Source organism: Chrysochloris asiatica, unplaced genomic scaffold (assembly GCF_000296735.1).
Source record: "Chrysochloris asiatica unplaced genomic scaffold, ChrAsi1.0 scaffold00340, whole genome shotgun sequence".
In the NCBI taxonomy this organism is placed as follows: domain Eukaryota; kingdom Metazoa; phylum Chordata; class Mammalia; order Afrosoricida; family Chrysochloridae; genus Chrysochloris; species Chrysochloris asiatica.
The window spans coordinates 1482418-1508878 of NW_006408858.1; the positions used below are offsets into that span (position 1 = coordinate 1482418).

General features: G+C 53.7%; 1 protein-coding gene across 1 annotated transcript; it reads left to right on the forward strand.

Annotated features, from left to right (window-relative positions):
- RTN4R (reticulon 4 receptor) lies at positions 1 to 26461 on the forward strand. The gene is made up of 4 exons (XM_006875843.1): positions 1 to 129; positions 18387 to 18456; positions 18594 to 18707; positions 25074 to 26461. Exons 1-4 carry the CDS (start codon positions 1 to 3, stop codon positions 26459 to 26461), a joined length of 1701 nt encoding a protein of 566 aa, XP_006875905.1.

Genomic DNA, 26461 nt, shown 5'->3' on the forward strand with positions numbered 1-26461 from the left:
ATGGCTGCCCTGCTGCTGTACTCGCTGTTTGAGGCTGCACACACGTTTTCTTGCACGTGCTGGTGTCTACATGGGCTGCACATTTGCACGCGCGCGTGCACAAGCATGCCTAGGGTGCCCAGTGAGCACGTGCGTGTACACTGTGGGTATACAGGGACTCTGAGGGTGCACATTTTTGTTCTCACTCCCCTGTACCCGGATGCATGCCTATTGCTACTCACGTGTGCACATGACATGCTTATATGGCCTCCACGCTTGCACATGTTGCCCCCCCCCCTTAGCAGTACCCACTCCCATTCCCACCTGCATATGTGGAGGGTCTCTGGACAGCTAGATCATACTTAACAACCAGCTACAGAGGTAGCATCCACCTGGGTCCTCCGCCTATGTCCCTGACCTGGAATCTCCCCTTCACATCCTTTTGTGCTTGTATGTATCAGTGGCTGTGTGTGCCATTCAGGATGCTTCTTGTGTGTGCGCGTGCACGCGTATGTGTGACTCTGTGCTTAGAGTATGTATCTGTCCCTCCTGGTATAAATGGCCTGAATGTGCCCAAGTGGGCTATGGCTGGTTCTGCCTGCTTCTGTAGCTGAGTCCCTGAGAATATGTCGCTTATTCAGTGGTCCCAGCCCAAGACCTGAAGTGCAGGGTCTGTAGACCATTCTTACTCTCTCTGCCTCAGATGGGAGCATTGAGGAAAGATAGTGGTCATGGACCTCTTGGGCAGGGAGGATCATCTCAACAGACCAGACCCTGGGCACTGTCTGTAGCTGCAGCAGCCTGACCCACCTAGGAGCAGGTGGGTGCCACCTCGGTGGTTGACCCAGAGTGACCTTGGGGAGGCTCTGCTGCTGGGACCTCAGCTTCTCCTGGTGAGGGCCTTTTTGCTGAGGGTTTCTGAGGCACAGATGTATAAGGGTGCTGTGGTGAGGCCCCTTGGCCAGGGCTTGAGGTACTCAGTGAGGCAAAGCCACATCCACCCTGCTTCTCCAGCCACCATTATCCTTATAGAATGACCATCCTTGTATGTTGTGTAGGGGGTGAAATTTTTGATGATAGATGTGCGGCCCAGAGCTTGTGGTGCCCTCCCATCCCCCACGCCCTGAGAAAAGGGCAAGGAAGGTAGTAGGCTCCATGGTAGAACAAGGGGGATTGTGTACCTTACCCCCCCCCACAAAAGTGGGCTGGACATGCCCCCTTTTTAAGCCTCAGTCTTTCCCATCTGTAAAGTGCAGCTGAGGTGAAGAAAAAGTGGTCTGGAGGGTAGGGCGACTGAACATGGTGGTAGGTACTCATTCTCCTCCTGGAATCCCTGAACTATTGACTAGACCCCCTCTCTCTTACCCACTTTACAGATACCATTCCAGCTCTGCCCCTCACCAGTGGGAGCCCTTGAGTCCCAGTTCCCCCATGGGAGTAGTGGGACTCCTTTCAAGATTGCCGTGAGGGTTAATGGGTGGCCAAGGTCCCTCAGCTACTCTGGGTTTCAGAAGTTTGGAGTGAGGAGTGGTCAGAAGGAAAAGAGTCTAGTCAAGTGGGTTTGAATTAGGTGGGCTTATGGTGGGGTTGTAGAAAATAGCCCTCACCATAGGACAGGCTGGAGCTCTGGAAAGAGGGCGGGGTGGGATTAGAACATCTACTGTCCTGAAGCTGAGGGCCCTGGGGAGTGACAGACTGTGTCAGTGAGGGGTAGGGCAGTATGGCCATGCCTTCCCAATGTCTGAGCCTTGGCCTCACCATTCTTCTGAGGATCTTGGTACTCCACCATGGACAGCCTGGGGCTCCCTGGTGCCCCTGCCACCTTGATCCCTGCCACGAGGGTTAAGTTAGTGACTTTGTGGTATGGCTGTCTGGGACAAATGGTGTGATACCAGGAGGGTCTAGGCAGAAGCCAGGATGGGACTTGAGAGGAGGCAGAGTGCCCACCCCTCTTCAGGGTGCCTGGTGGGAGTGCTGACTCAGAGCCCACCTCCAGGGACTGGACCCATTGCAGCCACATGACAGCCTTACAGGAAAACCTGGTATGATTCCTGCTATCTCCTTAGAGAGCCTCAGTCTGTGCATCTGGAAAAGGGGTCAGAAAAACAACACCAAAAAGGGGCTGTTGTGGAATGCGAGAGTGTATGTGGGGGGAGGGGAGTGGGAGGGAAAGAGTGTGTGAAAGGGGGGAGGGGAAATGAATGTTGAGGGGGTGTGTGAATGACCGAATGTGAAAGAGAGAGTGTGTCTGTGAAGAAGTGTGTATGTGAGAGGGAGGGAGTGTGTGTGTGTGTGTGAGAGAGAGAGAGAGAGCGAGAGAGAGAGAAAGAGAGCGGAAGGGAGTATATGAGGGAATCTGTACATGAGGGTGTATGTGTGAGAAGGAATGTGTATGTTGAGTGTGTGTGTATGAGGGAGTGTGTGAAGGAGGAAGTGGGGGGTGTATGTGAGGTGAGTGTCTGAGGAAAAGAATGTGTGAAGGAGATGTGTGTGTGTGTGTGTGTGTGTGTGTAAAATGAGTCAGGACAGTGTGTGAGGGAATGAACTTCCCCAGCCCCTCCTATGCTTTGTTGCAGCATTACTGAGGTCTGTGGTGCTGTGGGTTAATGCGCCAGACTGCAAAGCCATTTGAACTGCAAGGTCGGCTGTTCAAGCTCACCAGCTGCTCCTCGGAAACCCTATACAGGGTCACTATGGGTCGGAACCGACTCAACGACACTTATCAACAACAACAACCACTTAATCAATATAGTTCATCCTGCCCTGTCTCCCATTCTGGTGGGTCCTGACCTCTGACCCCAGGATAGGACTGCCTGGTCCTCTGTGGATACACCTAGGACCTCTGGCCTCCAGGTCCATGATATAGACAATGCTTTCTCTGACTGAAACCCTCCTGCCTCTCACTATGCTGACCCCCAGGAGTCCTCTTCCCCCTCTACCATGTTCTCCAAGGGCCCAGCCTCTGAAACCCCTGAGCTCCCTCAATATCCCCCAGCCCTGGAACCTGGCTCCACCCACACTCAGGCCTCCACATGACCACATCCCAGGTGCTGCGTTTCTTCATGACCTTTCATTCATTCCTTCATTCATTCATGGCCTGTTGAGACCTTACTCTGAACCAGGCAGATAAAGGATTCGATTCTTGTCCTTGTGAGTTTGTGGGATTAAATGCTCTGAAGGACAGGAGAGCAAAGTGTGGCAACAGGAAGCTGTGGGACACCACTACCGGCCCTGGAGGTTGGCACACTGGGACATGTGTAAGCCTAGCCGGGTTCTATCCTACGGGTGTTTTGTTATATGCCGTTTCTTCTTTTGTCACTGCATTTTCAAAATTGCGTGTGTTGCTACCTATTTTTATGCAATATGGATTTATTGGTGTGTGTAGGATCCATTCCCAAGAGGGTTGTTGATTCTCACTCCATGCACTGTTCCAGTGTGTTCTCGAGGAGCCACCTCCAAATCACCTGTGTGGTCATGGTCACATCATTCCACCATCCCCCCTCCACTGAGTGCTTGTGCCAGGACCTGGTCTCACACCCTCCCTAACTCTGGTGAGGCCATTTGCACACATCTTTGCCAGGCCTGGGTTTCCATTTCTCATTCATGATGAATGCAATCTGTTTCGGACATTTATAGGTCATTCAAATTCAGTGTTGTGCGAGGGATTCTTTGGGGTCCCCCTCCTACCTGTCCCCATTCACAAGCCTCTCTTCTGGTCCCCAGTTCCTGTGCTGGCTCCTGTGTTGGACGTACTATGTCTTGACAGTCCTGTCTGACTTCACATGGTCCACCCTACTTTGACTCCTCCCTTGGAGGGAGCCTTTGAGGGCAACCAGAGCCAAGGGCAGAGCAGAGAGACAAGGATTGGGTGAGCAGAGTATGGGACTTAACTGTCCAGTAAGTCTGGCAGGAAGTGTGCCCCCACCTGGGCCCTAGGATCATGGAACTGGATAGGATCCCAGGGAAAGGGAATTAAGGAGGAGTTCAAAGCAGGCCCACCTGGTACCCCGAGGTTGTGCCTCTCAGCTCTCTCGTCCACACTGTGGATGTCCTTGTCTGGTCCTCACAGATCATGCTCTGTAGAATTGAAATGCATGGAACGTCAGTGGGTGTTCAACAAGGATTTCATGGTCAATCAAATTTGGGGGTGGCTGCACTAAACAATGCTGACCCCATTCCTTGTCCACTTAGCTTCTCGGAGCCTCTGGTTTGCATAAGCAGGTGGGAAGCACACTTCTTCTAACCAGTGCCCTTCCCCAAGAAGCTTCAGGGCTGAGGGTCCCCAGGAACGGATTGTAGGGAATGATGACTGAGGTCCCTCCAAGGTCTGTGTGGGACCTTCAGGCCCCCTCAGAGGTTCTAGGGATGGGTGGGCCATCCCACACAAGCCTGCATGCTCAGTGTGCCTGGTGGATGAGGAGTCATGGCTCCTCCTTGCAGTTTGAGGCAATGTGCAAATTTAACCTTTGGATTTATGACTCTATTTCTTTGCAGCAAATGTCATAGGAAATGTCAGGCTAAAGCTGAAGTTGGGCAAGGGGCCCATTGAGGGAAGGGGTGAGGCTGAGCAGGCTGGGGTGCTGAGGGGCTCAGGCCAGAGTGGGGCTCAGGCCCCCTCACCTCCTCCTGGGAGCCCTCATGGATTGCCCCTTGCTGTGGTTGTCTCCTAGGCCATGTCCTGTGTCTGCCCAAGGCCACTTTGACTTTTATGAGATGTGGCCTTTATTCCTCACATTTTGCCAGGGCTCAGATGAGGCATCTTGGGACATATTAAAAGGACCCCACCCCCAATTTGAGCAGCCTGTAGGGTTAGCCTGTGTGATGCTCTTTCAATGTGTGACCTTGGGCACCATCGGCCCTCTCTGGACACTGAAGGCCTTGTCCATGATCCATGACTGCCAACCAGAGGCGACATTCTTGGTTCAGTGCCCTAGTGGTTGGGAATACAGTTCCAGTCCTAACAGTACGTACTCAGAGTTGAGGGGTGGTGGGTGAGTGTGGAATACAGTGGAGGGCTTGGTCCCTGGAATTGTCCCAGTAGGACCAGCTTTGAGGACTCAGCCTGGCCTGTCACCACGTCTGCCACTGGCCCTCAGGCCCAGGCAGTGGGTCAGCCAATGTTGGCCACCTCTCTACTGTGTCAGGCCTGTGGAACTGAGTGCAGTCTGAAGATCCCATAAGCTACCTCCTCCATGGCTCCACCTCTCCTCCCTCTGTATTGCAGTTCTGCTTCCCTGGACATCCTGGGCACCCCTCGGTGCCACCTGCTCTTCACCTCTGGCAAGATTTCCCAACCTCCTCCTTCCAACCCTCCTGCAAAATTGGACCCTCTTCTTGGGCCCTCCCTTCTTGGCCTGCCCAAGAGACTGTCTTGAACTCACCCCTCTCCTAGTCCACAGATGCCAGGCTCCCTCCAGGTTTGGAGAGGTTTTCCTAAAACATGTGTCTAGCCAAGCCTTCCTGCCTGCACTTTTCTGGGAGATGGTAGGGGTCGACATGGAGGGACGTCCTCATGGGCATTCCTGGGGTTCTCATGCCTGGGTATTAGCCCTACCCCTCAGCCACTCCCAAGACAGGCCTGAACTGGCAGCCCAATGGGATGGCCATTGGCTGACACACACAGGCCAGCTGGCTAAAGTGGCTGCAAGAGGGTCACCAGCTCGGGCCTTCATTCTGGAAAGAAAATAAAGATGCCAACCTGTGTTGTATTCCCTCAGCATGGAGGTGGTCAGGTGTCAAATACCTGGAAAGTGGGACTAACTGGGTTTACACCCAGAGTCAGCCAGGCCTGCCTTGTGAGGCAGGTATGGTGACGGTGGATCTGGTATTGAGTGCTATCTCCAGGGTCCAGCGTGTGCTGGGGGCTTGATTAGGCAAACTGCCCAACTCCCGGGGGCCGTCCCATCTCAGCCAGCTTAGGAGCCTCCTAGAACACACAGGGCCTTCAAAAAGTACAAGGAAAAATGGGACTTTTCTACAAACGTTTTGAAGCCCCCTAGGACTTCCTGCCCTGGGCTGGAATTATGATGGGGTTTTCAGGATCCCCCATGAGAGAAGTGTCCACCACCTTCCCAGGAGTCCCCATATTCCAAAGGGCCTTCCCCACTTGCCATATCTGAGAGGTAATGGATGGTGGAAAAGAGGTCTCCAGGGTGTATGGTCCCCAGCGTGTTCTTGGGACAGGAGCTGCTGCTGAGCCTTAGAGGGACAGGGACAGGTAGAGGAGGAGCCCCCCATCATTCCTGCTGGTAAGTGTCCTTGTTACCCACCCAAGGGGAGATAGGAGGTAGAACTTACTGTTATGCTGTGGAACAGGCCTGAGTGTGAACCAAGCTGAAGCTGGGAAACATGGCTTGGAGCAGCACAGGACCAGCAAGTTGGGATCTACTTGGCGGCTCTCGTTAGTCCCCATTGTCTTCCCTTCTCTGAGACTGAAGCTCAGCCAGGGTCCCCTTGGCAGGGAACTAGATGGCAGGTCTCGGTTGGACCCAGTCACAGGCAGATGCAGAAGGAGATAAGAGGGGGCTTGTAAAAGTTGAATGGAAACTTTCCATTCTCTTTTCATTCTATTTCTCCGTGACTGATTTGAAGCCCTCCTCATACACAGTTCTTTAGCCTTCACTACATGTGAGCCTATGACACCCCCACATCCACAGTGCACCAGACTCTCGGGGCAGGTAGAGGAACTGGCCCCCAATTCCTGCCTGGTCCTAGGGCTGGATCCTTAGCAGTAGCAACTTGGATGGCCTTCCAAAGACAGGAGCAGGGTGAGGGAAGGTAGGGAGGGTGGGCCACGGCCCTGATGTGGTTTCTGCTCTGGAGCAGTTTGACAGGATCAGCACGCTGGTAAACACACCCCATCAGGGTGGTCAAAGGAAGCTGTGAAACTGGCCAAGGTCACAAGGACACTCTCCGCCCAGCTCTCCCAGCCCCCACCTGCCTCCACGCCACATCCCGGCCAGAAAACTGGAAATCTGTCTAGTGGCCCCCACCTCCATTACTCACAGCATGCCAAATTCCCTCCCACATGTATCGCAGTCTGCCCTAGTTGTGGCCGCCCACCTCTCCCTGATCTGTCCGGTCCCTCCTCCCCACCCTGCCCCAGCCTAGTCCTCAGGGTTACTACCTCTGAAAACTCCTTTGAAGACACATAGCTGACCAATTGCTCCCTGCTCAGCCTCCCCCAGGACTCCAGACAGCTGAGGCAGGCCTTCAGCTCCAGGGACTGAGACTCCTAGAGCACCCTCTCCCCACCCCCTTCCAGGTATGAGCGTCCATTCCCCACAGGAAGAGCTGATGCAGGTCCCTGGTTTTGGCCTGGTAGATGGGCTCACAATGTTCCTGTGGTCAGAGTTAGTGGGCATCAAGGGGCAGAGGCCCTAAAAGAGGGGGCTAGCTCACTCACTTCTCTGATCACCAATATTCCAAGGAAAGAGATACCCTAGCATCAGTCCCAGGTCAGTCCCATGCTGGGCAGTGGGGACCCAGATATTCCTGAAGACATACTCAAGACTTCCCCATTAGGCTGCCTGGGAAATACCCCAAAGCATATGGGGTCCCCAGAGAGCCATGCCAGCGGAGGTGCCACAGGATCATATCCTTAGTACCTGACCTCAGCTTGTCAGACCTCACCGAAGCCAAGTCTGCCAGGTCTTAGAGAGGGAAGCAAAGGCCACGAGGCCTGGGGGACAGCAGGGTGGTGGGACAGCCATCATGGGAAGGGGAGCTGTGGATCTCAGGAGGAGGAAATAGAATGGCTGGGTGAGAGGTATGTGGGAGAAGTCACCACAGGGCAGGAGGGGGACAGAGGAAGGCTTTGGGACCTTGGACCCAGAGGATGGGAGTGGAAGCTTTGGAATGGGGCTGTCTGTGGATGGCCCCGTCCTGGCTATGTACCCCAGCAGTGTGACACGTGGCCTGCCCACCAGGCCATGTCCAGGCTGGCTTTCATCTCCCTGCCTCGGCCCCAATTTATGTCAGGCAGAGGTTGACATGCGGACAGGTGTGACAAGTGTCTGGCTTCCTGTTGGAAAATTGGCAAAAGAAAAACTCTCTCCATAAAGATATTCTAGCTACGTTCCTCGCGATGTCACAGCGAGGCAACTGAGACAGATGGGGGCCCTAATGGACTTCATTCTTCACCAGCTGCTAGGAGCAGGGCCAGACCCTAGGGCACCCTGTCCTACACTGTGACTGGCCTGCCTTCCACCTAAGGACACGTGACACCGATACACATAGACTAGTGGTTCCCCCCATCCCCACCCCTGAGCTGCCCCAGGGCCTCTCTCAGAGATCTATGCTTGTGAGACCACTTCTGCTTCCCCTCCAAGAAGCCAGCCACCCCTCAGCACCCACATGGACTGCCATCCCTATCCCCTGCAGGCAGGGAGCCCCCGGTTCCCAAATCCCAGGAGCCTGTTGTGGTCAGTGTATCTCCCATCATGTTGTCTTCAGTACTTGACTGGGACAAGATCATGTTGCTCGGGGGGGTCGGGGGGTGGAAGATGACTAGGAAGAGACACAGGCCTGGAACTCCCAGTACCTAAGGCTCATGTCCTCAAGGTAGCCAACACTCAGAGTAGGGTCCTGTCCCACTTCAGGTCACCCAGCAAGGGGCAGGAGGTCACTCATGTAGATACCTTGGGCCTAACTGATGCCTTTTCCCACCTGAGCACTCCACAGTGGAAACTTATAAAACTATGCCACCAGAAGCAACCCAACGGGCCCTCCCAGAACAGGCCCAATTCTGCTTTTATCCACTTCCTCCCATGGTGGCCTCATCAGACAATGGATCAGAGAGTGGACACTTGGAACAAGGTAGTAGCATGGGTATGAAAGGGGTTGGGCCATGGGGTGGTCAGCACAGAGCTGAAGGGAAGCGTCAGGGGGCCATCATCTTCCTAAATGTGACTGGCCCTCCCTTTCAGCTATTCAGTTCTTTTCCCTGGAAGGTACCTGGAGATGATATGAGGTACAACTCCTCTGCTCCTGCCTGCTCTCAGCCCTCCAATGACAGTGTCTTGGCAGGGCACCTGCCATGCACCTGGCCCTGTGTGAGCACATGGGCCTCACTGTCTTGTGAGGTGCATTCTGTTATCTTTGTTTCCAAGGGAGGAAGCAGGTTCTGAGAGGTTGGGAGACCTCCTTGAGGTGGAAGGCCTGGCCTCTGTCCCATCTGTGGAACCTCGAATTCTGGGACCCCCAGGGCAAGGCCACATGCTCCCACTTCAGCATATTAACACACACAACAAACTCAGAAGCACTTAACCAATTCTGATTTTATCAAGCTGTGGTCTTGGTGAGAAAATGCACCAAAGTTTTCCAGAAATCAAGCCACTCAGAACCTGATGCTAGGGTGTGGACACCCACCCCAGGGACTTCAGTGTGTGAGGCTCCAGGCTGTGATTGTCCTTAGGAGTACTGCCCTGGAAATGGCCTTGACTGGCTGGAAGGGTGGGCCTGTGTGGCATTCCTCGACAGACATTTAGGGAGTACTTGCTGTAGGCAGAGGTCACTAGTCCTGGACTTGCCTTGTGGGACACAGCCTAGGGGAACCTAGGTGCAGGGTGGAATGTGCATGGCTGGCTGTGGACAGAAGACAAGGGGTTGAGGAGTGTCAGGAGGACCTGGGGAATGGGTGGGTTCCAGATCCAGGATGGAGAGTGCCCCCACCCACAGGGGATTGTCAGGATGCTAGGATCCAGCTCTGACATTTTACAGGCCTCAGGGTCAGATCTACAGCAGTGTCTAGCCTGGGGGTTGGGGGCAGAATGAGAGGTGGCAGCCTAACCCACTTCAGGGCCAGTGGGGGGTGAGGGTGGTTCTGGGGCTGAGGCTGGCCTGATGGAATTGCTGGTTTGAAAGTGCATTAACAGGAAGAAGTGCCAAGTGCAGGGCAGAGGATAGTGAGCTGGCCGGCTGTGGGCATCATCTGCAGTGCCTAGAAGGGGAGTCTCATGCCCAGAGGTCTAGGGGTGCTGGCTACATGGCTATAAGATGTGAGGGGCTCTTGCGAGGTACTGTCATCTTTTGACTCAGCTCTTGGTGAACACCTGCTGTGTGGAGCTCTCACAGGCTCCATCTTACTCCACTGACCTTTTCATTCTAGTGACACTGGGGACCAACCAGGGGTGGCAAAGGGGAGCCAGACCTGTCTGTCCTCCTGTGCTGGGCTGGGGAGGGGGGTGCTGGTGGAGGGAGGATTGGGATAAGGGGAAGGAAAAGACAAAGACAAATGCCTTTTCAGGCCTCACAAGCTCAGTCTGGAGGGCAGCTGGAGTCTGGGTGAAGGGAGCTGGGGCAGGCAGATCCTGGCCTGCAAATGGGCCCACCCTGGCCTCTAATGGTGTGGCTGTGGCCACCAGATGCTGAGTCGGAGCTGGTTCCTTGGACCTGGTGCCTTCCCTGGGACTCGGCCTGGGGAGTCTGTTTTCGAGGCTTGGGTGGCACCTCTTTCAGGGATTCTTTCAGGGGGATATGGGCAGACAAGCGTGGCAGCGCTGGCCTCCACCCTCTCTCCACCTCAGCACTGCCTCCCTTGGGGACACCCCGCCCCCAGGGCAGCATGACCCCCGCTCTGCCCGAAGAAGGGGGTAGCACTGCTTCATCAAGCAGCAGCCAAAATACACTGACCTGCTTTTCTGTGAGGCAGTGACACCTGCCTCTTCCACCCTCGTTGGTGAGAAGACACTGACAATTCCCATCCCAAATTGATTTCAAATAAGGAAGAGTTGCATACACAATCGTATAGGAATAATTTATCACTCGTTAATAAAAGAGCAATTACTTATTCACGTCGCCCCTGCCTGCCTGTGTGCCAACGGGTTGGTGGCAGGAACGTTGTTTGGGGCTCTGAAAGAAGCCCTGAATAGCCTTCTGTTCTTGGCAAGGTCAACTCCTGAGCAGCTCCGGTTGTGGGGGAGGGTTCAGACCTGTAAACATTGGGGTGCAGATCCTGTGACAATGATGAGATGGGGTGGAGGAGGAAGGCCTAGGGGAGAGGGCTTCATCAGGGTTTCTTGCATGCTGCGCACCAGCCCCCTTACATGGTCAAAGCCAGGGTGTGAGAGTTATCTTGAGGGGGCTGGGCCATGGGGAGTGGCCACCCTGCCTTCAACAGGGCTGCCGGAGCTGCTCCTTCACATGTGTGGCTGCTCTGGCTGTAATCTGTCTGGATTGCGAGGTCCCCTGAGCAGGGAGCCCAGAGCATCCCAAGGAACCTGGGGTGTCCTCAGCCACCCTCAGGTGAGAAGGAGCCAGACAGAGTGGTAAGCAGGGCCTTGTCCCTGTGCTAATGCCCCAGCTGAACAGTGGCTTGCTCCTCGCAGACAATGCCTGCTTCTTTCCTACATGCATCACCTTTTTGGCAGCTAAACTATGTTTTCTTTGTATTTATCTGTTTCTGAGGTGCCCATATCAAATATGCAACAGTGTTGGTTTTTTTAAAAAATAACATTTTGGTCAACATTGTCTTACACAGGTTATAATCTGTACCCAGCCTGTAGCCAGCACAAGGTTAAACCTGTACTGCACTCCCCAGCATGGCGCTCTTCTCACTATAAGAACAACAAAATACCCAGCCTGATGCCTCGAATCAGATGACCCCATGTGTGACACAGTAGCAATGAGCACTGTAGGGTTTTCTTCACTGTCATCTTTATGAAATCAGATTCTGTGGTGCCGTTGGGTAGGTTTGAACTGTCAGCCTTTCAATTAGTAGTTCAGTACAGACTGTTGGCGCTACCCTATTAAGTCTTTTCCAGCTCGTAGTGAGCCTGTGTACAATAGGGTCCATCTTGCTGAGGGTCTTCCTCTATTTTTTGATGACCTTCTACTTTACCAAGGATGATGTCCTTCTTCAGGGATTGTTAACCCACTGATTCCACTGTCATCAAGTCTGTTCTGGCTTATCGTGGCCCCTATAGGACAGAATAGAACAGCTCCATAGGGTTTCCCAGACTGTAAATCTTTATGGGAGCAGACTGCCTCATCTTTCTCCCATGAAGCAGCTGGTAAGTTTGAACTGCCAACCTTTTAGTTAGTAGCCCAACACTTAACCCACAGTGTTGTTATGTGCCGTTGAGTCCGTTCCAACCCTGTATAAGGTTTCTGAAGAGCAGCTGGGGGGTATGAATTGCCGACCTTGCAATTCATAGTGCAGTGCTGACCTTACAGCGCCACACCAGGAGTCCAGGGTTCCTTTACTAACAGTTAAATCCATAACCATGTTGGCCATCCCAGGCCATGTGAATCTGCAGTGACCTTCCCTTTCTTGTATATGTAGCCTTTTGTTTTTCCTGGTGATTACATTGTCTTTGGCTTTTTTTTTTTTTTTCCCCTCCCTCTTGTCACATCTGCCTCCCTTATATTCTTACTTCTTCCCCATGTCAAGTGTGTACTGGTTTTTTCACCTGGAAGTCTCAGCCCAGATCCTGATCTTGCTGCCTTAGGACTTCCTTTTACCAGCCACCAGAGTAGTTTCAGTGTTTCCTGAGGTACATTTTATGGCCTCCTTTTGGCACCCCCAACTAACTTTCTAAGGTAGGCCTGGTGAAGAACCATACGAGTTCCTGCATGTTTGAAAATCTATTCACACTGGATTGGTTGGTACAAGATCTTGTGACACCAATCATTCCTCCCCACAACCTCACAACTTCTCCTCAGCTGGATTTGATATTCCATTGCAATGGCCACACAGGACTCAGACACCATACTTACAGTTCTGGGTTTCATTAGAGAAGTGAACAGGTTACAATACAAAATCAGACAATGCTCAGGGCACGGTTGTTCCAGTCAGCTGCTGATAAATGCCCACAGGACACACTACTCCACCATAAGCCTCAGCCTGAAGGCACTTGGCTCTATCTCCGTGGGTCAGCAAACCTAGCTCCCCCACTTAAGTACCTGGAGGTACCACACTCTACTAGGAAGACTTGCCAAAAATCACTCAGCTTTCCTTGCTCCATGGGTGGGAAGTCCACTGCTCTGTCTTGTGCTCTGGTTCTTGGTTCTGCTGCTGCTACTCCTCTGCCACTCCTCTGGTGTCGAAGAGGTTCAGTGTGCAGGGATCTCAGGGCCCAAAAAATGTGCTCCACTCATGGCTCTTTGTCTTTGATGATAGTGAGATTCCGCCTCCTTTTTCTGAGATGGTTCATTTTTATACCCATGCTAAAGTTTTTAGAATATCAATGAACTCTGCTAACATGTCGTTCTATTAGTGTCTTCTACCACCTTCTCTTACCAAGACCCAGAAGGGCAGAAACATTGTTTGGTGGGAGTTACAGACTAGGACTAGAAGAGACATTAGATAATTCACTGTACCATAACTGGGTACACAATTTCATGTTAATTATCATTGCCCCATAGATTTTTGACGCCTTATCAGTTTTGTTGTCTACTGGTGACCAGTGTGCTGTGGAACCGTCTGATGTTCAATGTTATTTATTCATGCCCAGGCTTTCCTCTGGGAGTTTCCTGCCTCTCTTGATCCCCAGACTCCTGAAGTGGCTACTATGGATGTTGTTCTTTGTGTTTGTATGGTGGAGAGAGAGGTCTTCAGCTCTGGGCAATTTTCTGTTATTTCTTTGATAACTTTTCTCTTTGTTTTCTTGCTCAGGAATTCCCCTAATACAGATGTTAGTTTGGAATCTTATCTTTTTTAACCCCCCTCCTTTCTTTTTATTCTTCTTGTTTAAGATTTCCTTGACCTTGTTTTCCAACCCTTCTATTGATTTTTGTTTTTAAATTTTAGCAATTCTATTTTTAATTTCCAGTCATTCTTTCTTGTTCTCTTATGACTCCTTGTTCATGGCACCCTGTTCTTGTTTTAAATTTTCTTCAATCCCTGCCCACTCCAAACCCAAACCCACCACCATCAAGTGGATGCCAACTCATAGCAACCCTATAGGACCAAGTAGAACTGCCCTCTAGGACTTCTGAGGCTGTGAGTCTTTATGAAAGCAAACTGCCTCATCTTTCTCCCATGGGGCAGCTGGAGAGTTTGAACCTTTGACTTTGTGATTAGCAGTCCAGCACTTAATCTACTGCACTACTAGGGCTCTGTCTTCTATACCTCTGAGGATAATAATTTGTTGTTTTGTTTTTTCCTTTCTTTACAATTTTCCTCTATTCCTGCATTGTCTCTGCTTCCTCTAGAGTTGTTTTCCATCTTGGTTTGCATTGGAGCCATCTCCAGATGCTTGGTGATCTTTGGTTTTCTGGTCGTATTAGAAGCTGATTGGAAGCTCTGTTGAGAAAAGCTTGTTGGCTGGCAGGTTTCAAGGGATCATATAGTAACCACCCTTGGGGGTCTCCAGATGGCAATGGTGGAGTCCCATCCCCTGGGCTATTTCTTCAGGGGAACGGCCCCATCACTCACCCTGTTCCCTTCCTCTTATGGGGTCTCTAACCCACAAGTCTTTCCTCTCCCAAAGTGCCACTTATAACATGGTGGGTAAGCAGGGAAGCAGTGGTGATCTAGGTTGATTATGGGCAGGGGTCTCTTGGCAGGTGAGTTAGGTCACAGCACTAGGCCTGTCTGTACCTCCAGTCATGTTTGTAACACACCTAGCCACTGCGTCCTCCTGCCCAGGCTCTTGCTGCAGCCACTCTTGGATAAGGCAGGGTTAACTGTCCATTCAGACCAGAGAAGCCGCAACTGCTGAGAGGATACAGGAGACAGGCCTGGCTCTGGATGCTCGCCTGGATCGGGCTGACGAAGGTCAGACCAGCAGTGCCCTCTGGGGAAGCAGGACATGGGCAGAGAGCCCAGTCCCAGGCTGGGGACCTCAAAGGTGTTACCTGGCCCCCAAGAGATGGGCGCTGTCCCATGGCCATCCTCTCATCACTGATGTAAGATGGAGACTCAGAGCGGCTGCTGGGAGATGCAGAGCCTGGATCTAAGCTCAGATCTGCTAGACCCCAGGACCCACACTCAGTCAGCTCAGGGAACAGGAGGCCTGGGCAGAGGTACTGTGGGGAGTAGTATGGCACAGCAGCCCTCCTCCTGGATCCTGGCACTCAGATATGCCCTGTTTTATCTGCTAGCATCACCACCTCACTGGTGCCCTGGCTGGTCACCTTGCCTCTCTGACTCTCTGTGCCCTGTCTAAAGAGTGGGCTCATGGCCACTCACCCTCAATGTGTCCATTGGAGGGTTCACTGACACCTCCAGGAAAGACAGATGTGGAGACATCTGCACCTTGGGCCACAGCAGGGGGTACCCCACCACATCTTAGTTCTCCGGTACTGCTGTAACAGAAATACTGCAGCTGGGGAGCTTTAGTCTTGCACAATTTCAGAGGCTAAAAGTCCCAATTCAGTATGCCAGTTCTAGGGGAAGGTTTTCTCTCTCTATCAGCTCAGGAAGGTTCTCGTCTTGTTTCAGCATCTGTGGGCCAGCATTCCTTGGAGATCTCTATATGTCTTGGCGTCATTCTTCCCCTAGGAAGTTTCTCAGCTCAAGGACCCCAGGTCTAAAGGACGCATACCACTCCTGGCTCTTGGTACTGAGGTCCCTTTCCTCTTTGCTGCTTCTCTCTGCTTTTATCTCTTATAAGATAAAGGGTGTGAATTGAGTAAGGATGTGATGCTTGTAAGGTTGTGACTCGAGGTACACCCTACAATGAGTATATCATAACAACACTAGTATATCTACTGCCATCATAGCAACCGTATAAGGCAGACTGCCTCATCTGTCTCCCTTGGAGCAGCTGGTGAGTTTGAACCTCTGACTTTTCTGGTAGCAACCCAATACTTAGACCACTGTGCCCAGAACTCCTTTTATTATAGAGGTTGGGCTTTACAACACCTCAAAAAATGAGTGATAATTACATCAGATCACAAAATGGATGGACCACCACACAATACTGGAGATCATGGCCTACCCAAGTTGATGCATATTTTAAGGGGACATAATTGAATCCCTGGCATCCTGACTTCTGTCCATCCCCTCCTGCTCCCTTCATTCCTGTCTAACTCTCCCTGCCCTGTCTCTGAGTGGAGCACAGGCTGTTTCTGAGTGTCTGTAAGGCTGGGTTGGGATGGAATGGTGGACCAGCAGACAGCACCTCCCCTGGGACATAGATGCTCATCCATAAACCCTCCATAGCCACTGAGTTGGCTTGCCACAACCACACTGCGCTGCTGTCTGCTGTCTGCTCTCCGCTGCCCACTCAACTTGGGCTCCCTGCCACTGCATGAGGTTTGGTGGGCTCTAGGCCACCCATGATCCAGGGCCTTCCACATGGCTGGTGTGATGCTGCCGGTACTGATGACAACAGCAAACACCTCTACTAGAGACCAACTTTCTGGAGGTATGCAGGAGTGGGCAGATGTCAGGATGCCTGGTATCCAGCCCCCACCAAAGCCACGTGGTGTCCGGAACAGCCTCCATGAAGCCTTGTGCTCTCAGATCCCTCTTGGTTCCTGACCTAATCTTGATTAGCTCTTTGTTTTGTTTTTCACTTTTGATTGTGAATTGGGTAACGGTTTACAGAACAGATCAGTTTTCCATCCAATAATTCATGTACATTTTGTTTCATCTCATTGATTGAGTCCCCACAATGTAACATCCCTCATCCTACTTCCTCTCTATGTTTCCTGTTTCCATTCCTCCTGCTTTCCTAACTCTTCTGAACTTTGTCCTTGGGGCAGTGCTGCCCTTTAGATCTCAAGTGATTGGTTACTCTGAGATGTTCGTACCTCCCAATGCTCTTTTTCCCCTTGTAGACCTGTCAATTCTGTGGCTGAAAACTGAGCCACATGAGTGAGTTCACGTCCAGAACTGAAGGGTGCCTAAGGGCCATCGTCTTAAGGATTCTACCAGTCTCTAGCAGAGCATTACATTTGGTTGTTTTTATGATTTTCAGTTTTTGTTTTAGATTTTTCTTCCACTCTCTCCAGGATCCCTTTCAGAGCAATTGGTAGTGGTAGCTGGGCATCATCTAGTTCTTCTGGCCCCAAGGTCATGAACCTCTTTGTTCTTAAATGTGAGGCTCTTCACCTGAGGCAGAGCATCTCCTCATATCTGCCCAGCCCTTTAAAGGTCTCCTGCTGTCAAGCCCAAGGATCAGCAAGCTACCCTCCAGGGTACAGAGGAAGGACCAGGGTAGCAGTTTGGATTGACATGGGGTGGGGGGGGGCATAGCTGTGTCTCTAGAGACCAACCACCCCCTACCTCTGGCTCCAAACTGCCTTCCATTAGACTTCTCTTCCATGAAGCCTTTGGGACTGTTTTCATTCAGTGCCTGCTTCAGGGTGCATGGGGACATCCAATCCTTGGCTCCTTACAAACAATTTTATTCTGTTTGTGTTTTTAAGTTCCCTCTTTCATGTGTATTTGATTACAAACCTGCTGACAGCCTCTTTAGCAAAATAGTCATTGTTCTTTTAACCTGTGTGGGCTGATTTCAGAGTTATCTTCTGCTGCTGCTCTCAGCCCAGCCTCTTCTGAGGCTGACTGGGCTCCACACTGGTTCTCTCCTCCCCTGGTTCTGTCCTCCCTAGCCTTGGCAGGAAACTGGCCTTCTCTGACACTTAGTTTCCTCTTCATTAAACGGGGGTTCAAATGACCTTGGGTAGGCCATGGTGGTAGTGGTGGTTATGTGTTGTGGAGTTGGTTCTGAATCATGGTGACCCTGGGGGCAGAAATCCTCATCTTTCTCCTGTGGAGCAGCTGGTAGATTCGAACTACTGTGCTTGCAGTTAGCAACCCAACTTGTAACCACTACGCTACCAGAGAACACTCACATAGCAGGCACTCACTGCATCCGGTGGCTCTAATAGCAAATGAGGGCTGCATGCTTCTTCCGAAAAGGGTGAGATACTACATATGTCATCTTTGTGGACCACATGATCTCTCTCAAAGCTCCCGACTCTGCCATGGTACCATGAAAGGAGCTGTAGACAACACGTCACAGATCAGGTGTGGCTCTTTGCCAGTGTTACTTTCTTATAAAAAGCAAGTGCCAGCCCTTGGCCATGGTGTGTTGAAGGCAGTAGGAAACAGGAGGTGTGACAGGTCCTTCCTGCTGGCCATCTGGACCCAGTGCTGCCGTAGCCCTGGTCCCTGATGACTCAAATGAGGTCCTTTGTTGTTGCTTGAATCCCTTCATCCCTGGAAAATGCTAGAGCCTACTGGCCCAGCAGGCAGGATGCTCAGGCTCCCACCTGTCCTTGCCAGGTGTGTTTCCAGTCTTCTCTGGACATCTCCATGGCCCCCACAGGCACTGCACTGTGCCCACTGCTGTCCCCACCCTCAAGTCACCAGCTCTGTGACAACATCTGAGCACTCTATGGATGTTGGGAGCCATATCAGGTCAGGAATATTGTTGAAAATGGCTGGATTTTACCTGGCAAGGATGCTACTTATCACCCTCAGGTGATGTCTGGTCCACCTCTTCTCCCAGCTGAGGCCACATCTGCAGAGATCCCAGCTGGCAGGTGGGCGGGTGGACTTCCGGAGGCCTGGAGCTGCCTGTATGTGTCTTCTCAGAGCAGAAGAGAATCCTATCTGGACAGAGGCTGCCCTGCTGCCTTGTCTGTCATGTTTTACAAGTGCCGAGGGCTCAGAGCTCTTGACAATGTGCGCACCTGCTCGGTCTTGCTTCCTAAAGCGGAGACTAGATCTTCCACCTTGACCTGGTTCCTGGCAAAGGCTCCAGTTCTCATCTCTGCCCAGCCCATCAGCTCGTCCTGCTCTGCTCTAGCCGCCTCCCAGGAGAGCCTGGGTATGTGCTCCTACTGTGTGCCACAGTATGCATTCATACCGTGTATTCCTGAGTGTGTGCTCCTACTGTGTGCCCCAAGTGCGTGCTACTAGCATGGACCCCAAATATGTGCTCCTACTGTGTGTTCTGTCTGTGTTCCTATTGTTTGCGCCCTGAGTCTGTGCTCCTAGCTTGACCCGCAAGTGTATGCTTCTACTGTATGCCCAACTGTGTATTACTACTGTGTACACCCTGAGTGTGTATTCCTACTGTGTGCCCCGAGTGTGTGCTCCTACTGTGTGCTTGAGTGTGCGTTCCTATTGTATACCCAATGTGTATGCTCCTACTGTGTGCTCTGAGTATGTGCCCTGAGTGTGCGCTCCAGTACTTATCTGCCCTGCCCTATCAGAAGCCCACTCTGAGCCCTGCAGGGACTGTGCTGGCAGCAAGACTAGCACCCCACAGTCTAGTGGGCTGAGGGTGAGGGGAAGCAGTGGGAATGGGTGTGGAGGGGTAAGAGGGCTCTGCCAGACAAGGCACCCTCCAAGCTGTGCTGGGCAGGGGCCAGTGAGGCAGGGGTCACTGCAGGCAGTGATGTTTATGAGCCAGGGTGAAGGAAGGGACTGAGGAATGGTTGGGATTGACAGGGGATCAGATGGTTGTGCGACCAGCATGACAGGGAGGTGCCCTCCATCCCATGCCCCCCCCCAGTGCAGGCCGTGTCAGTCACCAGCCAGCTCCTCATTAGCCTCCTCTTGGGACTGGAGCCCACGCTGCCCGTCGGATTGCATTAACTGTGGGGCCACGATGAGTACGTGGTGGAGACAGAATTCTACAGGAAATGAGGCATCGTGCGTCTACTGATGACCTAGTGGAAAGGAGAGAAGGAGGGGCTGTTGCTCAGTCCCAGACTCTAGGGGCTGTGGGTGGTAGGCTGCACTGGTAATATCCTAGAGCTGGATGGGGCTCTCATACCCCATGCCTCAGGGTGGGGGTCCAGGGAGATTGGCATCTAGTGGGGAGTATGTGCTCTGTGATGGGGTGAGGTTCTGCGTGCAGCCTGGCCTTATCCAAAAAAGACTTCTTTGCCCAGAAAGGTCTTTCAGATCCTTGGTGCTATGGGCTTGGAAAATGGAAGGTTCAAATGCTATTATGCCAGAGCTGGGAGCAAGTGGTTTCCCTACACCCTACCTTGTTTTCCTCATCTATAAAATGGGTAAATAAGCTGTTGAACATTCATGCCTTAAATAAGATAGTACGGGGTGCGGGTGGGGAGCACACTTGGCTCCTAGAAAAGTGAAGTCGAATGAGGATTCCAAGCCAGACTCAGGCCTATCCTCCCATGCTCTTGTTATGGCATGTAATCATACCCATATACCCACTGCCTTCCAATCTATCCCAATTTATAGTGGTTAATGCGCTGGACTGTAAAGTCAGTTTGATCCACAAGGTTGGTGGTTCAAGCTCACCAGCTGCTCCTCAGAAACCCTGTACAGAGTCGCTATGGATCAGAACCAACTTGACTGCATTTAACAACAGCAACAACATAGGACAGGGCAGAACTGCTCCGTAGGGTTTCCAAGACTATCTTTGAGCAGAATGCTTCATCCTTCTCCCTTGGAGCACCTAGTGGATTTGAACCACCTATCTTTCTGTTAGCATCCTGCACCACCAGAACTTGTCACAACCACAAAATAACTAAAAGACAATTACAGGCAGAAATAACTCATGAGGCTAGAACAACTCATGTTGTTGGAACTGCCCCATAGGGTTTTCAATGCTGTCATTTTTTACAGAAGTAGACTGCCACTTCTTTCTCCCACAGAACAGCTAGGGGGTTTGAACTGTCAGCCTTTCACTTAGTAGCCCAACACTTAACCCAGTGTACTACCAGGGCTCCTTTTGCCTCTCATAGTCCTGCAGAACCCCAGCCTGCCTGCCCTTCTCCTGCAGCCACTGCACCAAGGAGAGAGATCAATAAGGGAGTGGGCGCGGCAGGCCAGGCCCTGCCCCATGTACTCCATGGGCAGGCTGTGGGCTGGGGTCACATGCAAGGGGGCGGTAAGGAACCGAGGTCACACTTGCAGGAAATACAGGGCCCCTGCCAGGGTGGGCTGTCCCACTGAGACCCTGGTACCAGAGAGGGGGCACCGGAAGTGCCATGGAGATGTGGCACTGCCCCTGCACGTGTCTCTGGGTGCATCAGTGCCCTACCCAGGAGGGGAGGCAAGTAGGTGGTGGGTGTGAGAAGTGTGTGAGGATGCGGGGGCCGGACAGATGGACGCTGGGAGGGTGGGGGCCGGCAGGAGTGGGGACCAGGGATGGCGGGTGTGCACGTGGCACTGCGGGGTGCCCTGGCCTTCTGCAGCATGTGGACATCTCTCCTCCCTGTCCTCCCTCCCCCTGAGCTATTTCTGGCCTCCTGCTCTGCCTCATACTGCGATCAGTGATGTGGCCCCTCGAAGGACATTGTTGGTGCTGGCAAGGGTCTTGAGTTGACCGATAGCCAGCTGGGCTATGGTTTCCCCCTATGTCTGGCCCCTCAAAGTTAGCTGACCCCAAACTTCTGGGGGGAGGATGTCAGCTCAGCAGCTCCCTGGACATGTCCCCTCCAAGCCACAGACAGCAAAGCAAGGACCCATGCAGACTCAGCTCCCCCTGCCCCTGCCCTCCTAGCTTGAGCCAGATGCGCCCTGTGGTTCTGTTGGCATCTGCAGGGTTTACCCATTCCCTCTTTCCTGGACAATGAGCTGGAGACAATGGAGAATGTGACTGCCTGGTGCTATCTCTGGTTGTGTTGGCGGTCGGCTCCCATTTGGACTCCATGAAGTGGGTATCTGCCCCACTGCACAGAGGAGGACGTGGTGCCTCTCGGCATCCAAGCACTGCTGAGGTGATAGCTCATGCTCGGGGCCCCCAAGACTGTCAGTGACAGCCATGATGCGGGCACCTGTGGGTAGCAACAAGCATCGTGGGGAGAAGGTGCTTCTTTCTACTACTCTCTGCTACTTGCGCCCCTCCACCCTGGCACCTGGCTTGATACTAAGGACTCCCAAGCATGAGGAATAGGAAGGGGGCCCTGCAGGCAGAGGGAGGCTGGGCTGATGGGGAATGGGTAGGCGGGTCACTCAGTCTGGCTCTGGCTGTGGTGAGTGGGGACAGACAGGGTCACATCCTGCTCTGCACCTCAGCTGTCCAAGGGTCCACTGGGCTGAGGGGATGGCAGGTGACGAAGGGAGGGACTCTCTCCCTCCCCCAGCTGCCGCCCCATCATCACCTGATGTGGTTTCTGGCATTTCTGGCGCCACAAGCTGCTTACCTCAGCAGCCTCCAAGCCTCCTGCCTACTCTGGCTCCTGCGGCTGCTGGGGGAGTCCCACCTGGCTCCCTCTCTGCCCCTCCCCCGACCTTCTTCTCGCTTTCTGGATCCCCCTTCACCTCCCCATCACTTTTCTCAGAGGAAAGGAAGCCGAGAGCTGTGTGATGGAGCTGGGAAACCTGCTGCTCAGGGCCCCTTATCTTTCTAGAAGTCATCCTAGAGCCCAGATAACTTCCATTCCAGTCCTGTCCAGGCTTTTCTCCTCCCCGCTAGAAATCTTAGAACCTTCCAGGCCTGCAGACTGTCCTCCCACTGACCACAGCCCTCAAACCCTCCTCCACCTCACTGGAACCCTTGAGCCAGATCAGAGAGGAGTCCCTAGCCTTAGCCAGACAGCCCATGTGGCCCCTTTTGGGGGAGAACTCAGGACTCGGTCCTGATCTATATGGAAGAGGAATGATGATGACTTCCCTGGATGGGCAGCTGTGGTATAGGTTTCCTGTAGGCTGGGAGCCTCAGGGCAAGCTGGGGGAGCCCAGGTGTCCTGCGGGCCCAGCTGGTAAGGGAGTGTTAGTTAGGGTCACCACAGTGGAGAAGTGGGGAGTGAACGAAGTAGAGAAACTAGTAGGGGCAACCAGGACTAGAGAGAGGGAAAGGAGAGGAGGTGGGTGGATGGGTGCAGACCTGCAAGCTGGAGAGGTCTTTCTAGGGCAGGAATGGGATGGGAGGTGACAAGTGGGGGCTCCCAGGCTGCTGACCCCAGAGCACCTGAATACAAGCCATGACACCAAGTTAGGTTTATTATACAAGAAGATGCCTCTCACCTGCTCTTTGGAGGAAGGGGTTGCTATGGAAACCAGTGGGGGTGAGGGGAGGAGAGCCAGTTACCATAGAGGATGGAGTTGCCCCTCACCCCTGCACCCCCAGCACCACCCCACTGACTCAGGCAGTGCAGAGGAACCAAGCCACTGCCCCATGGTGAATCAGCCTCTGTGACTTGTTCCAGGCACTTGGGAGGGGGGTGGCTGTGCCCTCAGAGGGGCCCCAGGCTGGAGTGGGCCTGGCCTGTAGGGCAGAGGAAGAGCCTTCTGGGCTCTGGCAGGAAGCCAGGCCAGGCTTACAGGCTATATCTTCAGGCAAGGAGTTGTGGGACATGGTCACAATGTGGTGTGGAGGCAGCGTGGCCTCAGTGGGTGGCTTGGCCCACCCTTATTAATGAGGTTCACCTGTGGGCCACAGTCCCCACTCTGCCCCCAGGTCCTGGGAGCAGGAAGTACTGTTTACACAGCAGCTACCTCCCGTGACAGCAGGTGAGACACACTGGTAGGGAGCTGGCACATTCAAACCCGACTTTCCCGGGAGGACTTGTGCGAAGAGAGGGTGTCAGCAGTTTAAATAGAACATCAAGCCAGGCTGCCCCCTCAACACCTCCCACGCACACGGCCTGGCCGGGGAGGGCGGGTTTATGCCAGCCGACCTGGGGAAGGGGCCTCATGCTCCAGGGCCCCCTGGGCCAGGTCTGTCTCTCTGGACGCCCCCATCCTGGGACTGCCATCCCCCAGGTAGTCAACAAATGGTCTCTAGCCCCAACAGGTGGGCAGGGCAAAAGGGACAGGCTATGGCGGGGAGGGGTCTTCCAGGAGGGCGTCTGGGGGTCATGATAGACAAAGCTCCAGAGTTGGGGAGGGTGTGAACATGGACTGACAATATGGGTGGCCATCCTGGTCCCTACATGTTTGCAAACCAGGTTTAGGCGAGCGTCTGCACAAGCCCTAGCCAAATGTGTGGTGTTTGGTGCTGCGGGGGCAGGGAGAGGGGGTCAACCTAGGTAGTAAGGCTCTGGGCCACAGTCCAAGTGGGCAAGCTGGCGTGGTCCTCTCCTTCCTTCAGCCTGGCTCCTAGCCCCTACACTTAGCTGTCCTCATGTCTGCAGAACCTTGCTTTTAGCTAGCTGTCACTGAAGGTGTTAGCTGATAACTCAAGTGTTAGCTGATAAGCCATAACCCTCCCAGGGGGATCCACATTTTAATAGACTTATTCCTGAAGGCAGAGAGAGAGCCTTCAGGATTCAAAACAGGGGTGTCTTAATGGTAGAAAGATAAGCCTGAGCTCTGTATTGGGGCATGAGGTTCTGCTGGTGACCAGGACTTGCTAGGGTGTCCCAGGAGGCTTCTCCTGTCTGACAGGTCCTCGTGGAGAGCCTTGGTGTAGCTCACCCCATGATGGGACTGAGGAGGAATCCACTGAGAATTTCCCACCACTGACCCGCGGCAGGGTACCATCTGGGCAGGAGAATTGAGGGCAGTGTCTGAGGGCTGCTGCCAGGAGATTGGCCAAGAAGGAGTGAACTCCTCGCCCCAGGAGGCAATCAAGTCGAGAATGAGGCCGAGGGGAGGAGGCTGCAGGAAGTGTTCTACTACCCAAACTGGAAGCGATTTAAAGATGGTGATGAGGGGGAAGCATAGAGGGAGGGAGCGAGTGGCTAGTACAGGTACAGCAAGCAGGGTCCATTCGCCCTCCCAGCGCCCTGTAAAGGACCAACCAGACTCTACAGCTTCCTAGGTTAAAGCTCAGCTTCTGACCAGGTGACAGTGACAGAACCTCCCCATAATCGGGCTCCACAGCTCTGGGCCTGAGCAGGATGTGGGTTCCGAGCTACAGTCTGGAAGGACTGCCTCCACTTCAGCCCTGCCTCTTCATCCCCTACATGTTTGTTGAGGGCCCCTGCCCTGTCTCCCAGCCTGATCTGACTGCTGGGGTGACAAGGACTGGACCAGGGAGTGGAGATGGGAGTGGCGGTCAGCTCATAACTGTAGGCGTGAACATCCAGGAGGCTTTGGGAAACTGGCTTGGCTGACCCTGGGCCTCAAGTGGGTGGCATGGTTTCTCAGAATGGAAAGTGTAATTCCCCTGGTGCAACGGCTTGGTGGCTTCCACTGGGTGTGCTGAGCAGGAATCTGCATGTCCCATTTTCCCAGCAGTGGCTGCTGTGGCTTTGACCATACTCTAGCATGGCCCTAGTGCCCAGCTTTTCAGGGATCTTTTTCCTAACCTGTTGTCTGTCTGCAGGGAGCCAGCTGCTGGCATGGTTGCTGTGTCTGCAGGCATGGAGGGTGGCAGCGCCATGTCCAGGTGCCTGTGTGTGTTACAATGAGCCAAAGGTGACAACGAGCTGCCCACAACAGGGTCTGCAGGCCTTGCCCACCGACATCCCAGCCGCAAGCCAGCGAGTCTTCCTGCATGGGAACCGCATTACACACGTTCCGGCCGCTGGCTTCCACGCCTGCCGCAACCTCACCATCCTGTGGCTGCACTCCAACTCGCTGGCCCGCATCGATGCTGCTGCCTTCTCTGGTCTGGCGCTCCTGGAGCAGCTGGACCTCAGTGACAACGCCCAGCTGCGCTTCGTGGACCCTGCCACTTTCCGTGGCCTGAGCCGCCTGCACACGCTGCATCTGGACCGCTGTGGCCTGCAGGAGCTGGGCCCGGGCCTGTTCCATGGCCTGGTGGCCCTGCAGTACCTCTATCTGCAGGACAACAGACTGCAGGCACTGCCCAACGACGCCTTCCGAGACTTGGGCAACCTCACACACCTCTTCCTGCATGGTAACCGGATCCCCAGCGTGCCCGAGCGCGCCTTCCGTGGCCTGCACAGCCTTGACCGTCTCCTGCTACACCAGAATCGCGTGGCCCATGTGCACCCTCACGCCTTCCGAGACCTCGGCCGCCTCATGACGCTCTACCTGTTTGCCAACAACCTCTCGGCGCTATCCGCCGAGGCCCTGGCGCCACTGCGTGCCCTGCAATACCTACGGCTGAATGACAACCCCTGGGTTTGTGACTGCCGGCTGCGCCCACTCTGGGCCTGGCTTCAGCAGTTCCGTGGTTCCTCCTCTGAGGTGCCCTGCAGCCTGCCCCCTCGTCTGGCCAGCCACGACCTCAAGCGCCTGGTTGCCACTGACCTAGAAGGTTGTGCTGTGGCTACCAAGCCCTCTCATCCCATCTGGACTGATGAGGACTTGCTGGGGCTACCCAAGTGCTGCCAGCAAGATGTCATGGACAAGGCCTCAGTTCTGGAGGCCGGGAGCCCAGCCTCCGCTGGCAATGCACTCAAGGGGCGTGTGCCACCAGGTGACAGTCCGCCGGGCAATGGCTCCAGCCCACGGCATAGCAACGACTCCCCCTTCGGGACCTTACCTGGCTCAGTTGAGCCCCCACTCACCGGGCTGCAGCCAGAGGGCTCTGAGGTGCCAGGGCCCCCGACCACTGGCCCACGCCGAAGGCCAGGCTGTTCCCGCAAAAACCGCACTCGCAGTCAGTGCCGTCTGGGCCAGGCGGGTGGCGGGGGCAGCGGAGGTGGGGATGCGGATGGCTCAGGTGCCCTGCCTGGCCTTGCCTGCAGTCTTGCCCCTCTGGGCCTCGTGCTGGCACTCTGGACAATACTTGGGCCCTGCTGA

Bases quoted from the DNA above. Each gene is read 5' to 3' on its own strand.
- RTN4R (XM_006875843.1), top strand. From the start codon at position 1: ATGGCTGCCCTGCTGCTGTACTCGCTGTTTGAGGCTGCACACACGTTT. The intron at 18,457-18,593 runs GTATGTGTCTTC...TGCTTCCTAAAG, and splicing joins CCGGAGGCCTGGAGCTGCCT to CGGAGACTAGATCTTCCACC. The intron at 18,708-25,073 runs GTATGTGCTCCT...GTCTGTCTGCAG, and splicing joins CGCCTCCCAGGAGAGCCTGG to GGAGCCAGCTGCTGGCATGG.